This window comes from Mesoplodon mirus (genome assembly GCF_964341445.2).
Source record: "Mesoplodon mirus genome assembly, chromosome: 4".
Classification (NCBI taxonomy): domain Eukaryota; kingdom Metazoa; phylum Chordata; class Mammalia; order Artiodactyla; family Ziphiidae; genus Mesoplodon; species Mesoplodon mirus.
Genome location: NC_138979.1, coordinates 111,074,005 through 111,091,239, shown reverse-complemented (window position 1 = coordinate 111,091,239; position 17,235 = coordinate 111,074,005). Strand labels below are relative to the sequence as shown.

The window sequence follows — 17,235 nt, the reverse complement described above, 5'->3', positions numbered from 1 at the left end:
TTCACAGATACCTCCTTTCAGTATTTTTCTTCCTCAGAATTTCTATCCAGGTGGCCCCATTTTTCTTCTCTCTCTCAAATCTTCATCTGTCGCCAGCTGCCCGGTGCTTATTCTCTGGATCCTCCACCAAGCAGCCACTCTACAGTTCCAGCCTCAGCACCCTCCCCTCCTGCCCTGCCACACCTTTTCACTTGCAGCCCATTGAATTCCTTCCACTGATCTACCTTTACTGTGCTGGACCTGCCCACTGGCTCAGCAAAGAAAGGGCACTCACTCCTTCAGATCCCTCCGCCAGAGATGGCAGCTGGGACATTGTAAATGCTTTTCTCTTTGGTAGAAAGAACAAATGACTGTATTTCTGAGAAATAACTAAAGGCGAAGTTTCAATAGCTAAACTCTTGAGCATTCCTCCCCAGATGAAGGATGAGAACATAAGATGGGAAAGGTAGAAGACTGTCTCAGAGAGAAAGGAAAATTGAACTAGGGAAATCTTAGGGACATGCTTAACTTTGGGATTTCCTTTACTTTGGGTTTCATGGGTTTGAGCATCAAATAGACTTGAGTTTGAAGTTTGGCTCTGCCGTGTACTAGCTGCGACCTGAGTTGATATCCCTCTTTATAAAAAAGGACAATGATGATAATTTAAAATAATTATTGTAAAGATAAAATGAGATAATATATGAAGTTCGATGGCATCACAATTAGCTTTTTATCTTATTTTATTATTATTATTATTATTTTTTTTTTTTTTTGCGGTACGCGGGCCTTTCACTGTTGTGGCCCCTCCCGTTGCGGAGCACAGGCTCCGGACGCGCAGGCTCAGTGGCCATGGCTCAGGGGCCCAGCCGCTCCGCGGCATGTGGGATCTTCCCGGACTGGGGCACGAACCCGTGTCCCCTGCATTGGCAGGCAGACTCTCAACCACTGTGCCACCAGGAAAGCCCTTATTTTATTATTTTTAAAATTTATTTATCTTTTGACTGCACCAAGCAGCTTGTGGGATCTTAGTTCCCCAACCAGGGACTGAACCTGGGCCCACAGCAGTGAAAACATGGAGTCCTAACCACTGGACTGCCAGGGAATTCCCACAATTGGCTTTTTTTTTTTAATTCTTATTTTTATTTATTTATTTATTTTTGGCTATGTGGGGTCTTTGTTGCTGCACGTGGCCTTTCTTTAGTTGTGGCAAGCAGGGGCAACTCTTCGTTGCGGTGCACGGGCTTCTCATTGCAGTGGCTTCTCGTTGCGGAGCATGGGCTCTAGGCATGTGGGCTTAATAGTTGTGGCTCGCAGGCTCAGTAGTTGTGGGGCACAGGCTGAATTGCTCCACGGCATGTGGGATCTTCCTGGACCAGGGATCGAACCCATGTCCCCTGCATTGGCAGGCAGATTCTTAACCACTGTGCCACCAGGGAAGCCCCCCACAACTGGCTTTTTAAAAAACAGTTTATATTGAAGTGTAACATACATGTGGAAAATTGCTCATATTATAAGGGTTGATGAAAAAATTAATCACTCAATCTAAGAAAGAAATGGAAAATTTTATTTGAGCCAAATTGAGGCTTATAACCCAGGAACAGACTCTCAGAAAGCTCTGAGAACTGTTTTGCCCGTTTGAGGTAAAAGTACAGTTATGTATGTTTTTGAGACATAGGGCTGTACGTTAAATGATGTATTACTGACAGTTTACACAATCCAGATCTATGTGTACAAAGCGAGTAGTGGGTCATGAGTCATCGTGACCTCCTACAAGATGAAGAAGGAAGGGTGTTTTCAGAGGAGTAATCTTGTCGATGCTAGGAGAAGGTTGGTTTTTATGGTTGAGCAGGTGTTTCTGTAGATGGGAAGTTTTGGTCAATGCATAATGCAGATACACAGTGCACAACAGAGGGGAGAGAGGAGGCCAGAGCTAAAAGAAAAAATTTTATGTGTAAATTTTCCTTAACTTGCCTTAGAATACAAATTTTTATTTCATCACAGATGTATAGCTCTATGAATTATAACAAAGTGAACGTACTCTTGTAACCACTATGCAAATCAAGAAATAGTATTGGGTTGGCCAAAAAGTTCCTTCGGGTTTTTCTATAACATGTTACAGAAAAACCTGAACGAACTTTTTGGTCAACCCAGTACCTTGTCTACACCCTGGAAACCCCTGTCTTGCCCCCTTCCTATCACCACAATTACCGTTTTCCCCCAAAGAAACCATAGTTCTGACTTCTAACACTATAGATTAGTTTCAGTGCTTTTGAACTTAACATGAATGGATTCATTTCGTGTCTGGCTGCTTTGCTTCAACATTATGCTTGTGAGAACCAAACACGTTATTGCACGTACCTGTAATCCGTTTGTTTTCATTGCTCTGTACTACTCCATTGTATGAATATATCACAGTGTATTTATCCACCCTAAGGACATCCGTGTTGTCCTCAGTTTGGGGCTGTTATTAATATGCTGCTGTTCACTTTCTTGTACACGTGTTTTGGTACACAAAGGAACACATTTCTCCTTGGTATATACTTGGGAGTGGAATTGCCGATCATAGGGTGTGTCTGTATTCAGTGTCAGTAGATGATACCAAACACTCTTCCAAAGTGATGGTATCAATTTATACTGCCATCACCAAAACATCACAGTTCTGGTTGCACCACATCTTTGCCAACATTTGGTTTGATTGGTCTTTCTAATTTGAGCCAATCTGTTGTTAATTGGTGTTTCCCCAGTCAAGCGCTTTTTTTATATGTTTATTGGCCATTGGATATCCTCTTTTGTGAAGTGCATGTTCAGATCACTTGTCCATTTTTTAAGAAGTAGACTATCTTTTATTATTTTGTAGAGAAGTTCTTTTTATATGCTGGATATGAGCCCTTTGGTTAATTGTGTTGGAAATATTTTCTCTTACTCTGTGGGTTGGCTTTTCACTCTCTTAATGGTGCCTTTTGATGAACAGAAATTCTCATTTTTCCTATAATCATTCTTGTCCTATGGCTAGGGCATTTTGAGCCTTATTAAAATAATCCTTTCCTAACTCAGTCATGAAAATATTCCCTTAAATTATCTTAAGAAGGAATTAGTGCTCTTTATTTGTCATTTAGACCTGCAATATACTGGGCATTGATTTTTGTGTATGAGTTGAGGTGGGGATCAAGTTTGTTTTTCCTATATATTAAAATTATCTGGAATTATTAACTAAAAAACCCACCTTCTTCCCCTGGACTCTTTCTTCTGTTCCAGTATTCTCTAGGTTTATCTAACATTGTAACACTGTCTTTTTTTTTTTTTTTTTTTTGGTAACACTGTCTTAATGACACAACTATAATAAGTCATGATCTACTAGTGTGTCCTTTGACCTTGGTTATTCTCAGCTGTTTGCATTTCCATATGCATTTGGGAGTTACTTTATCAATTTTGACGTTATTGTTTTGATTGCATCAACATCTTTACAATGAGTTTTTAATTCCACAAACATAATATGTATCTTTCCCTAAATACTTATTTGAATATAGTCTTTTCTGATTTCTGTTTAGTTTTCTTTGTGAAGGTTTTAGCTTCCCTTAAATTTAAATTTATTCCCAAGTATTCTAAAATTTTGATGCAGTTGTGCACATGTTTTTTAAAATTCCATTTTCTGACTTTTTTGTTAGATAGAATCTCTCTTCAATAAAAGAGTAAATATAAGTTATTGAACTGTTTCCTGATTTACGAACCTTTTAATCACTTAGAATCTTCCAGTGTTGCAAACAATACTTTAATGAAATTATTATACATCTGTTTTGTGCCTACCTGTGAGTACTTTGATAAGATAGAAGCAGAATTGTGTGTTAGAGTTCCTACTCATTTTTTTTTTGAGTTGCTACTCATTTTAACCACTGGTAGATACTACACAGTTGCCCTCTCAAAATACTGAACCCACTAAATATACTCAACTAACACAAGAATGTCCATTACTCACACTTCACCAACACTCATTTAGTTTATGCCAATCTAAGGTTAAAAATTGCATATTACTGTTTTTAATTTGTATTTCTGAATAGTAGCATAGTTGGACATCTTTTCATTTTGTCTTCTTTTGTAACTTGTTTTCTTGTATTCTTTCCCCTTTTGTAAATTGGGTCATTAATCTCTGTTCTTATTGATTTGAAAGCAGGTTTTCGTATATTAAGGCACTTAGTCCTTTGTTGTATATATCGCAATCCTAGTCTTTAGCTTGCCATGTCTTTTACCTTTTGCCTTCATTCATTATATGGAAATTTTATGTTTTATGTAGTTATATCTTTTCTGGAGTTGTTGTTATTGTTGTTGGTCTGAAGGAAGCCTTCCCTAACCTAAAGTTGAACAATATGTATCTTTTAACTAATATGCATATATGTTTAGATTTTTACTCAGTCTAGAATTTGTTTCTGTGTGTGGCATACATAAGGATGTGTTGTTAAGGGTGGTACTGTGCTGTAGGGAGCTTAGGTTATGGAATCTGATGTCATGGAGTCAAATTTTAGGCTTCAGCAGTTACTGAAGCAAGTTAATTACTTTTACTGGGCAAGATGATTCCTATTTATTTGTGCTTAGGTTCCTTATTGTTGTAAAAAATTGTTTTTGGTGGTCAATGAAATAATGCATTTAGGGACCTTAGCACAGTGCCCGGCTCATTGTGGAACCAAAATAATGTAAGCTACTGTTAGTTTTGTCTTTCCCAGATTGATAACTGTTTGCCCCAACATTTAATAAATAGTCGGTTCTTGCTTGGCAGATATGGAGTGCTAACTCTCACATATATAAATGCCTTTCTATATGCTGATTTATTTCTAGATCCTTTAATATTTTTTGTTTATGTTTATCTAGACCTTGTGCCAATTTTGTGTCTTTGAAGTTGATATAGTTTTAAAGTTACTTAAATATCTGGCATTTCAAATTACCTCAATTCTTTTTTTCCTTCTAAATTTTGTTTGGGTAGTTGTAGACATAGACTCTTATGTATGAACTTGAAAGTCAGTTTCTCAAGATCTATGAAATGATGAGGTTGGAATTTCCATTGGGATTATATTAAATCATAGATCAATATGAGAGGCCTGGTAATACTGAGTCTTCCTATCCAGGAACATAATTTATCTCTCTGGCTATTCAGAATTTCGTTTATGTTCTTCAGTAAAGCTCTACAGTTTTCTTATAGCTCATGCCATTTAAGTTAATTTTTGCAAACTTAATTAAAAATAGGATTCATCTGTCATGTTTTAAAATGGTTTTGTTGGTATAACAAAGCGATTTTCATGTTTCTAATTCTGATTTTATACTCATGTTAGTTCTACTAGTTTTTTCAGTTGAGAGCCTTGGAATTTTTGTAGACAAATCATGACAGCTTGTGTTTTTTATTGTAAAATGTACATAAAGTAAAATTTATCATCTTAATCATGAAAAGTTTTTATCATTTTACTCATTGAAAACATTTATTAACACTTTTTATATGTAGCACATAATGGTTTACATAATAGGTGAATAGATGTTAGCCTTTTTTTTTTTTTTTTTTTTTTGCGGTACGCGGGCCTCTCACTGCTGTGGCCTCCCCCGCCGCAGAGCACAGGCTCTGGACGCGCAGGCTCAGCGGCCATGGCTCACGGGCCCAGCTGCTCCACGGCATGTGGGATCTTCCCGGACCGGGGCACAAACCTGTGTCCCCTGCATTGGCAGGCAGACTCCCAACCACTGCGCCACCAGGGAAGCCCGGTGTTAGCCATTTTTAAGTAGAGTTCAGTAGTGTTAAGTATATTCATGTTTGTGTGACAGATTTTCAGAACTCTTGTCTTGCACAACCGAAACTATACTCATTAAACAACTCTTCATTTCTCCTCTCTTCCCAAACTCTGGCAACCACTATTCTATTTTTTATTTCTATGAATCTGACTACTCTGTGTACCTCATGTAAGTAGAACCCTACAGTATTTGTGTGACTGGCTTATTTCACTTAGCGTAATGTCCCCAAGATTCATCCATGTTGTAACATATATCAGAGTTTCTTTCCTTTTTAAGGCTGAATAATATTCCACTCTATGGTCTGTACCACATTTTGTTCATCCATCCGTCAACAGACACTTGGGTTGCTTCCACTTTTGAGCTATTGTGAATAATGCTGCTATCACCATGGATGTACAAATATTTCCTTGGGACCCTGCTTTGAATTCCTTTGGGTGTATACCCAGATGTGGGATTGCTGGATCATATGGCAATGTTATCTTTATTTTTTGAGGAGTCTCCATATTGTTCTTCATAGCTGCTGAATGTATAGTGATACATTCCCATTACAGTGAGAAAGTTCCAATTTCTCCACCATGTCAACACTTGTTATTTTCTGAGTTTTTATTTGTTTAATATAAGCCACGCTAATCAGTGTGGTGTCTCATTGGGTTTTGATTTGCATTTCTCTAATTATTAGTGATGTTGTGTGTCTTTTCAGGTGCCTTTTGGCCACTGGTGTATCTTCTATGGAAAAATATCTATTCAAATCCTTTGCCCATTTTTAATCAGGTTTTTAACACTAGAAAATAAAACACAAATCGTTACCCATCTTTTTTTAGTAGACCTTTTCTACTGCCTAGGGCCTCCAAAACAAAGCTAGAAAAGTGGTGATTAGTAGAGATCCTTGTGCTATTCCTGATTTTATAGGCTTCCTTCTAATGTTTTCCAGTTAAAAATTATGTTGGTCAGAGATTTTTTTTGGTCAATTATCTTTATCAAGTTAAGGAACATTCTTTATATATCTGGGCTTCTAAGTGTTGATATCACAAAAATTAGTTTGAGTTTAATGTATGAGGGATATATTTACTGAAATGACTGTGTGATTCATGTGATTTTCTTTAATCTGATTATCCAGTAATTGCATTTTAGATTCATTAGTGTGCAACCATCTCTGCATTATTTCATCATGATGAAATGCTGAATTTGATTTGCTGATTTTCTGGTCATTTTAAATAAGGAAAGATCTTAGCCAAATATAATGAATTTTGTGAATTCAAGATAAGGGAAACTATGGGGACATTTTAATAGCAAGGTATACAGTGACTCCACAGTGGAGCACTGGATTTGTTAAAATGGAAACAACAACCAAATGGTTTTTAGGTCTGCCCCCTGTGTTCTCTGATGTTATTTTTTTCCTCAGCGTTAAGATTTCTTCTTCAGTGTAGCACCAATCAAGATAAGTGGAAATGAACCTTGAAAAACAGTTGCTATTGTGTGTTGAGTTACATGGCATAGTGAGGGCGACTCCTAGGGGATTTCCCTTGACTTAGTTAGAACACATATTCATTCTATCTTGTGTTGTAATCTTAGAAGTTGCAGGTAAATGGTGGTGACATCAGAGTTACTGTTGCTTCTAGATCATACCTACCTCTTATTTAGTAACATCTAGCGCATTATTAGTGTCTAATTCATTGATTATTAATTCCAGTATTACAAATAATAATATGTTCATGCATTCATTTAGCAAATAATTACTGAGCATCTACTACATATGGGTAAGTTTGATAGCTGCTTAGAATTCAGAGATGTATCAGGCAAGATCCTTTCACTCAAGCAACTTGGTTCTTTTTGTTTGTTTGTTTTTTGGTGGCAGGGTAGTAGGTAGGTGACAGAGAGTAGCATGGGGGAGAGAGAGATGAAATGTACACAGATAAGTGCAATAAAATGATCTAATACTCTTATTGAAGAATGTATTGCGTATCATAGAACACAAAGGAGAGTATGATCAATCCTATTTGGGGGAACTAGGACAGGCCTCCTGAGCAGACATGGAAGATAGTAGGCTGGATAAGTCAGGTGGAGGCAAGCTAGACCAAACAGGCAGAGGAAGGATGGAGCAGGACTTGTTTGAAGAATAGCAGGTAGTTTATTATGACTGATAGATAAGAGGCAAGGGGAATGATATGCAAAGGCATTATGTCTGTAGACTTTGAGGACGTCAGGTCTTCAGGAGAGAGAGAAATTATATGGCCTGAAGGTTTTAGGCAGGAGAGTAACAGAACCAAATACAGGTGTTGTCAGACTGCTTTAGAGGTATTGAGGATGAGTATGGATCTGGCAGGGAGGTGAGTGGCTGCTGTGGAGAAGTAGGAAGACCAATTTGGAGTGGTCCTTATAGTGGTCCAAAGGATAGATGATAGGGGCAGTCAGTGATTTCTACTTTCCTGTGAACAGATGCGTTTAAAAAAATCTTTGTGATACTCAGTGATAACGGAATCGGAGTTAATAAAAAGCCTAGGTGCTCTTGGTTTCATTTTCGGTGATGGCTTATACCTTTTGCTAAGCCTATTGCCAGGGCTACTAGAAGAATAAAATAATTTGAATTTGAACTCATTTTTTTTTGCCCAGCCTGGAATGAACGTGGGACTTAATAGTGATATATAGTTATCCTTATGTTTATGGATTACCCAATCCATAGATAAAATATGTGTTCAGCTCTAGATCAATTTGCCTGAAACAAACTCACATGAAACGAGTTGTCTAAAACCAATTTCACTAAATTAATATTCTGAACGTATTTCTGTCTTCAACAGTAAGTAATTATGTTTGCACCACTCAGGCGCTATAACCCAGTGCCGTCCCACCAGGGAGTCTCTGTGATGAGTCACTTTTTGAGGGCATTAATTGCTCCTTCCTAGTCAACAAAATCAATACCTTACATTTCAAACTTGGTAAACCATTTACCTCTGCCTCTTTGTCTTTCACATTCTACCCATCCTTCCCCCAGTTCCAGCGTTGCTTCCTTTAGAAAGCCTTTAAAAAAGAAAAAAAAAAAAGCCTTTGACTATCCCACCCTCTCATGAGTGTCTCCGAATCCTTTGGCCATCAGGTACTACCTATGATAGGTTGTCTATTGTTGAATTTTTATTTAAATTGTACATTATTTAACATTTTATGCGTTTGTTTTATATTCCAATTCGTCTCTCAATCTTTAGTGAGGGGAACAGTAATCTGGGGATCCTATTAATTCAGATATCTGGAGTAGGGTCCATGAATCTGCCTTTTTCACAAGATGCATAGGTATTTTGGATATAGTGCTAGATCAGTAGTCTTTAAACTGGGGGATGCAGAAGGACCCTCCAAGGGGTAGAGGCATGGATAATTTTGAGCAAATTACCTTCCAGATCCTCAGCTTTCATTAGTACTCTCTTAATTTAAATGGATCGCCTACCCAATTTATAAAGGGAAGGTATCTCACCTATTGCAAATCTTGCTCTACCTTGCTCAGATGTGAAAACCTCCAGGGTGTCAAAGAAAGGATAATTTCAAATAATGGTATCTGGGAAGCCTTTATTAGAGGACCAAAAAATTGATCCTATCCATTCCAATAAGATACATTTCCAATTAAATTTTAATTTTTAATAATTATCACATTTCAATATGTTTTCATACGTTAGGTGCTAATAAAATATTTTTATAACTCAGCCCAGAAGTAAACCTAAAACTACTTTTGCGATCAGAGAAAATTTTTAAAAATCATTTTTACATTTGTATTCCTTGGAAATTATGAGAAGGTGAATAATAGGCATTGAAGCATAAAACTATTACTTTTGGATAAATTCTGTTAAAAAGAAAAGAAATTGAATTGTTTAAAAGGAGGAAAAGGAACCAGGTAAAATTCCTGAATGTTAAAGCCATTTGTTCACAGCCTTTTTAAACAGATAATGCTGAATGGCAAATATGGTATTATTAGAGTCTATGAACTACATTTAAAAGAGTAATCGTTACATTTTTAAGATCAGTATTCATGAATTGTCCAGAATTTGTTTTTGCAACTGTTTAAACTTACAGTGACAAATTTCAGGTGCCAATTTAAAAATGTGTGAGGAGTATGGTATTTTTTTAGAAAAATTGTAGTGGGTGTGTGAGTATAAGTTTGAAGAGCACCGTTCTGGTGTGTACTTTGAAACCTGCTGCCTCAGAATCACCTGTGACCATGTTAAAAATGTAGCTCACTGGATGTGATCCGGGCATGATCATGTGTGTGATAATAGCTGACATTTATTTAGTTCTGGGTGCCAAAGAAACTGAAAGTGGCAGATTCATTTCTGCAAAACGTGTCAATGCTGTTTGCCTTTACCGAGAGCATCGCAGAGCTCCTTTCCCTGTGGCTTACTGCCTGGTTCTTAGTGGCTAGAACCAGAGCCTAAAGTTATAAAGGAACCAGCCAATTCCCTCAAGTATGAGCCTTCTCAGAGTACTTGCTCCCTTCCCTTCCCACCCCGGCACCGGTGGAGTCAGCCCATCTCTCTAGAGTCTCAGGGAAGAAGCTTCTAGACTCTTCCCCCAACCTCCTCACACTTTCTTTCCCCTCCTCACCCAAACTCAGATCAGCTGTAGGGTGTTTGAAGGAGAGTGGGAATGTCAGTGTCACTACCAGGAACAAAGACATTCTGTCCTGTTGTGCTGTACCTGGAGGACCATCCTGCTTCTGTGTCAGGTATGAGCTGGTCATCCAGAACTCTGAGCCGCGTCTCTGGGAGGTCAGTGAGATGGGAGTGTGGTTTCTGTCTTGCTTTGTTCTTTTCTTTCTCTAAAGTGAATCAATGTCTTTATTTATTAAAAAAAATTTTTTTGGAGTATAGTTGATTTAAAATGTTGTGTTAGTTTCAGGTATACAGCAAAGTGATTCAGGTATATGTGTGTGTGTGTGTGTGTGTATATATATATATATATGTACATTTTTCAGATTATTTCTGTTATAGGTTATTACAAGATATTAAATACAGTTCCCTGTGCTATACAGTAGGACCTTGTTGTTTATCTATTTTATGTATAGTAGTGTGTATCTGTTAATCCAAAACTCGTAATTTATCCCTCCCCCCCGTTTCCCCTTTGGTAACCATAAGTTTTCTGTGTCTTTGAGTCTGTTTCTATTTTGTATATACATTTATTTGTATTATTTTTTAGATTCCACATATAAGTGATATCATATAACATTTGTCTTTCTCTGTCTGACTTCACTTATTCTCTAGGTCCATCCATGTTGCTGCAGATGGCAATATTTCATTCTTTTTTATGGCTGAGTAATATTCCATTGCATATATATGTATATATATCTTCTTAAACTAATCATCTGCTTATGTGTACGTGGGTTGTTTCCATGTCTTGGCTATTGTAAATAGTGCTGCTGTGAACATTGGGGTGCATATATCTTTTTGAATTAAGAGTTTTCATCTATTCTGGACATATGCCCAGGATTGGGATTGCTGGATCATACAGTAGCTCTATTTTTACTTTTTTAAGGACCCTCCATACTGTTCTCCATAATGGCTGCACCAATTTACATCCCTACCAACAGTGTAGGAGGGTTCCCTTTTCTCCACGCCCTCTCCAGCATTCATTATTTGTAGACATTTTGATGATAGACATTTTGACTGATGTGTGATAATGAGGTGATACCTCATTGCAGTTTTGATTTGCATTTCTCTAATAATTAGTGATATTGAGCATCTTTTCATGTGCCTGTTGGCCATCTGTATGTCTTCTTTGGAGAAATGTCTATTCAGGTCTTCTGCCTATTGTTTGATTGGATTGCTTGTTATTTGATATGGAGCTGTATGAGGTGTTTGTATATTTTGGAAATTAATTCCTTGTCAGTCACATTGTTTGCAAATATTTTCTCCCATTCCACATTTTGTCTTTTCATTTTGTTAATGGTTTCCTTTGCTGTGCAAAAGCTTTTAAGTTTAATTAGGTCCCATTTGTTTATTTTTGTTTTTATTTCCATTACTCTAGGCGGCAGTTCCAAAAATATATTGCTGCAATTTATAACAAGGAGTGTTCTGCCTATGTTTTCCTGTCGGAGTTTTATAGTATCTGGTCTTTCATTTAGGTCTTTAATCCATTTTGAGTTTATTTTTGTATATGGTGTTAGAGAATGTTATAATTTCATTCTTTTACATGTAGCTGTCCTGTTTTCCCAGCACCACTTATTGAAGAGACTGTCTTTTCTCCATTGTATGTTCTTGCCTCCTTTGTTTTAGATTCATTGACTGTAAGTGTGTGGGTTTATACCTGGGCTCTCTATCCTGTTACATTGAGCTATGTGTCTGTTTTTGGTGCCAGTGCCATACAGTTTTGATTATCATAGCTTTGTAATATAGTCTGAAGTCAGGGACAGTGATTCCTCCAGCTCCATTCTTCTTTCTCAAGTTTGTTTTGGCTATTCAGGATTCTTAATAAGGATCAGAAATAAGTCAGTTACTACAGAGTTCAAAGTCATTTTAAAAACTAGATGTGGTGCTTGCTTTGGCAGCACATATACTAAAATTGGAACGATACAGAGAAGATTAGCATGGCCCCTGCGCAAGGATGATGTGCAAATGCGTGACGTGTTCCATATTTTTTATATGTATAGCTGATTCCCTTTGTTATAAAGCAGAAACTAACACACCTTTGCAAAGCAATTATACTCCAATAAAGATGTTAAAAAAAAACCCAAAAACTAGGTGTGAATGGTTACAACCCTGATAAGATGTGTAGGACAGAGAACAGAAAGAAGTACAGCAAAATACTAACAGTGGCGTCTTGGGTGGATTTTTCATGTTTTCTGAATTCCAATTCTTAAATATAAACATGGTTATATTGCTTTTACAATTTAGAAATCTCTTCTAAATTATCCTTTCTGAGAGGAGGGGATGCCAGACACTCATAAATGGCATAAATGGATACTCTGCTGCTTGTACTCCAAGAGGGTATTTCCCTTTCTCAGTGATAATAACTAATAACGAATCTGTGTTTTACATCTGTCAGGTCCTATGGAAATGAACTAAATGTTATACATGGATTAAATAACTGTAATCCTTAGTGTAATATTATGAGGTAGATAATTATTCATAGTTTACTAAAGAGGGTACTGCAGCTTAGAAAAAATTATATACTTTTCTTGGCTTTGCAAAGCTAGTAAAGAGAGAAGCCAATATTTGAACCTTGGTTTTGCACCATTAAACTGATAGGCATGTCACCTTACACCAGCTCACACCATGCCCCATCCTTTTTCAGTAAATATAGGGACATTTCTAAGAGGTGAAATGAGGACCTACTTTGGAATGAATGGAAAAAAATATCGGATATGGAGGGATGATGAAAGGATAAAATGCTATAATGTGTTCTTACATGGAATTGTGTATAGAGGAAATAATTCACATAATATACATTCAACAGTAATTTTATTTGAAATGCATCATTTATTTAAGTAGTATTGCCTGAACACCTCCTATATGCCAGGACTTGTTCAAGGCATTTGAATACATCAGTGAATCAAGAAGAAAACAATTCCAGCTTTATAGGAGCTTGCCTTCTAAGGGAGTGGGGGAGGACGATAGTGGTAAATAGAGATAATAAAGAAATAAAGTAAATAAATTGTAGATTAGATGGCGATAAATGCTATGGAAAAGAAGAGCCAGATGAGAGGCATTGGGATTGTAGTGGAAGGGCTGGTTACAGTTTTAAATAGTGTGGTCAGGGTAGGACTCCTTAAGACTGTGACATTTGAGCAAAGAAATAAGAAAAGAGAAAGAGTTAAGGGAATGCAGGGGAAGGGAAGCTCCAGTCCAAAGGCTCTGAGTACAGAATGGGTGTTGTGTAGTCTGGGTAACTGCAGCTGTTAAGCAATTAGCCAGAAAAGGAGATTTGAGAAGAAATGTAGAGTCATCTCTTCTTAACCTGGGGTCTAAGGACCTCTAAGGAGTCCAGGGATAGAATTCAGGGGTCTATTAATTTGGGTGGGCAAAATTTTCACTTTTATTTTTAACAATAACATCTAACTGAAATTTAACATTTTTCAGCAGACCAAAAACCTAGAATAACTTAGTAGAACCAATGACCTTGTCAGCAATAGAACTCATAGATATTATCATATCACATGATAGGTGTTGCAGATATCTTAAAATATGGTTGTGTTCATCACCACATCACATCAAAATTATATTAGTGATTAGACCTCACTAGATCCCCTTATTTAATGTATTAATAAAGGGAGTACATGTGTCACTATATCACAATTAAAATTAAAACTGAGTTGGTTTCCTCTGTAGTCCATTGTATTTCATTTTATACATCTAAAAATATTATTTGGAGAAGGGATCCATAGACACTGCCAACTGCCAAAGGGGTCCATGGCACAAAACAGATGAAGGAACCCCTGACAGGCAGTGTTGCAGGCCTGTGTGGAATCTTGTTTGATGTTGGCATTTGTGCTGAGAGTGAAATGGCAGGAGCTGTGAGAGAATTTTGAGCAGAAGCTTGATTTTCTTTTTGTCTGGAAAACCCCACTCTGGCTGCTGTGTTGAATTAGGGACTGGGGCACGGGGAAGGGGAGTCTGGGGCCAGGCAGACCCACATCACAGTTATTAGATCATTATGGTGATCCAGGCAAGAAATTGTGCTTGCTCAGGGGATGGTGGCATGGACTATGGGTATAGCAAAGGAGGCAGTAAAAAATAATCAGATTCTGGATTTGTTTTGGAGGCAGAACCATCGGGATTTCCTGATAGGTTGGATGTGCGGGAGAACAGTCAGGGAAGACAGCAGAGTTTTTGATTTGAGCCATGGAAGGATGGAATGGCCATCGACTGGAGGAGAGGACTGTGGCTGGTAGGGGGAAGACCAGGCATTATTCCTGATGTGTGAAACTTGAGGTGTCGATCTGACATATACAAGGAAGTGTTTGCAGGCATTTGGATGCTATATGAGCGTGGAGTTGGGGAGGAGGGCTTCTGAGCTGCAGATACATATCAGGGAGTCATTTGTGCATACAAAAGTTGATATTTAAAACTCAGACTGGTGAGATGCTGAGTGTAGATAGAAAAGGGGAACCAGGAGTGAGTGACCCTGGGGAGCTCCAGCAGGAGGAGATTGAGGTGAAGAGGAGGAATCAGCAAAGTAAACTGAGAAAGAGTGTGCAGTGCGGCAGCAGGAAAAGCAAGAGATGGTGGAGTTCTGGATGCTCAGTAGAAAAAGTGTATCAAGGAGTGGGGGTGGGGGGGAGGGAGTGTGTCAAATGGTAGAGCAGGAAAAGTAAGGACTGAGAATTGACCACTGAATTTAGAAGCATAGAGGGCACTGGTGGAAGGGGTTAGGGACAAAAGTCTAATTCGGAGTGGCTTTAAGAGAATGGCAGTTGGACACAGTATGGAGACCACTTTTTTGAGAAGTTTTGCAAAAGGAACTAAAGTGGGAGTAGTAGCTGGTGGGGCATGTGGGATCAAAAGAAAGGTTTCATTTTGTTCTGATTAAGAGGGGAGACATAATAGCTCTTTTGTATGCCAGAGAGAAGGTTCCAACAGAAAGGGGAAATTTGAGGTAGGAAGAAGGCAGACTTCCTGGAATGATCTCTTTAAGAGAATGATTAGGATAGAGATCTTATGTACTAGCAGAGGGGTTGGCTTTGATAATACATGAAAAGTCATCTGTTGTAACAGATCCAAGAGCATGAACAGTCATCTCTAGTGAACAGATCCAAGGGCATGAAAAGTCATCTCTAGTAACAGACCCAAGGGCAGAGAATATGGGTATCAATGCTGGTAGGTGGGAGGATGCAGAGGTTCTTCTGGCTGCTTCAGTTTTTCAGTGAAGTAGGAAGCAAAGTTATCAGTTAAGAGTGAAGATGAAATAAGAATAGCACTAACAGCTAAAAATATGTCTCATACACCTATGTGCCAGGCACTGCTCTAAGTACTGTACAAATATTAACTCATCTTTACAACAGCCTTGTGAGGTAGGAATCATCGTTACCCTTACTTAAGGGTGAGAAAACAGGCACAGAAGGTGTGAAATAACTCAAGCCAGATCCCACTGCTTGTGAGTGGCAGAGCTAGGACGCAAACCAGGCCTCCTGGGTCTGGAGTCTGCTGTCTCAGTTACGAGAGGATACCTACAGCCAAACTGACCTTCTCAAAGATAGTACGCATTTTCTTTTCTTTTTTTTGTGGTACGCGGGCCTCTCACTGCTGTGGCCTCTCCCGTTGCGGAGCACAGGCTCCGGATGCGCAGGCTCAGCGGCCATGGCTCACGGGCCCAGCCACTCCACGGCGTGTGGGATCTTCCCGGACCGGGGCACGAACCCGTGTCCCCTGCATCGGCAGGCGGACTCTCAACCACTGCGCCACCAGGGAAGCCCCATTTTATTTTCTTAACCAGTGACTCCCGGTGTCCTACAAGATGGAATACTATCGTGCCTCCCTCTAAGGATTAGAGTACATAAGGCAAACCTCTTAGCACAATGCCCAATTCATAGAAGACAGTCAGTAAAGGTTCATACGAGCTGGTTCTAGCAGCAGTCCATTTCTGTTGATGACGATGTTAACACTTCATGATTCTATTGATTGCTTTTTAAACATTGGGTTTCATGATTTAAAAATGGTTTCCAAATAGAGGAACAGAAACGGTATCTTACACACTATTAATATTTCTTTGATTACCAGCAAGGTTGAACGGCTTGTTCCTATGTTTATAGGACATGGAAACAGTGACTCTGACTTTGTATTTCTTTGACATCTGTTACCATAGTAACTAAGGCAGTGAGCTATGAAGGGAGTGCGTGAATCCACGAGCCTGGCTCCCAGCTTGCTGGCTGAGAGAGCCAAAGGGGCAGAGCAGCCGGAGGCTGTGTAATCCGAGGGCTGGATGCATCTGGGTACTTATTCAGCTGTGGCTTCTCTATTAGGAGCAGCTGTGAATGGGGCTCCAGGAGTCACCCTCACGAAATGAGGCACATGATGACAGTTGGAAGAGGAAGAGTAAGTATTACTAAAGATGAATGGATATGGTAACGGCCAAGTGGAAAAAACCTGTGGACGTGTGGGGATGAGTTGGTGCTGACTCGCTGGTACCATGAGGGATGAATTTCAGGAAACCGCTAATTGGGGTAGATCCTCTGCAGAGGACTGGGCCTGAGTCACATCTGTTCTGTGGGATGTGAGTCCTGGGAGGAAGTCCAAGTCCTCAGGCTGCATCAGCTGCAGACCCTCCAGAATGCTGGCTCCTTCTGGTAGTGAGAGTGGAAAGCTTGGGGTGGTGTTACCATGATTTTTTGTTTGGCCTCGTCAATGAATACTGATGGAACTGGGCTAGTATTCAGAGGAGATCCTGTAGCCAGGCTTCCTGGGTTCAGAGCCCCCTTATTTAACCATGTGAACATGAGCAAGGACATCATCTCTCTGGGTCTCAGTTTATCTCTAATATGGGGGCAATAATAACAATACATCCCACATAAAATACATAAAA

The 17,235-nt window shown here is 38.8% G+C and overlaps 1 protein-coding gene across 5 annotated transcripts in view; it reads left to right on the top strand.

Moving 5' to 3' along the window:
* Positions 1-17,235, top strand: part of FMN1 (formin 1) — a gene marked incomplete at its 5' end in the record, with an annotated part of 415,504 nt that overhangs the window by 114,644 nt on the left and 283,625 nt on the right. The window contains one exon of one of the 5 annotated variants that reach the window (XM_082620133.1): positions 16,684-16,748. The exons of the other annotated variants lie outside the window; for them this stretch is intronic. Within the exon in view, the coding sequence (XP_082476259.1) occupies positions 16,688-16,748 (61 nt within the window). Of the gene's footprint in view, positions 1-16,683; positions 16,749-17,235 lie in introns of those variants that run through there. 5 annotated transcript variants of the gene reach the window in all.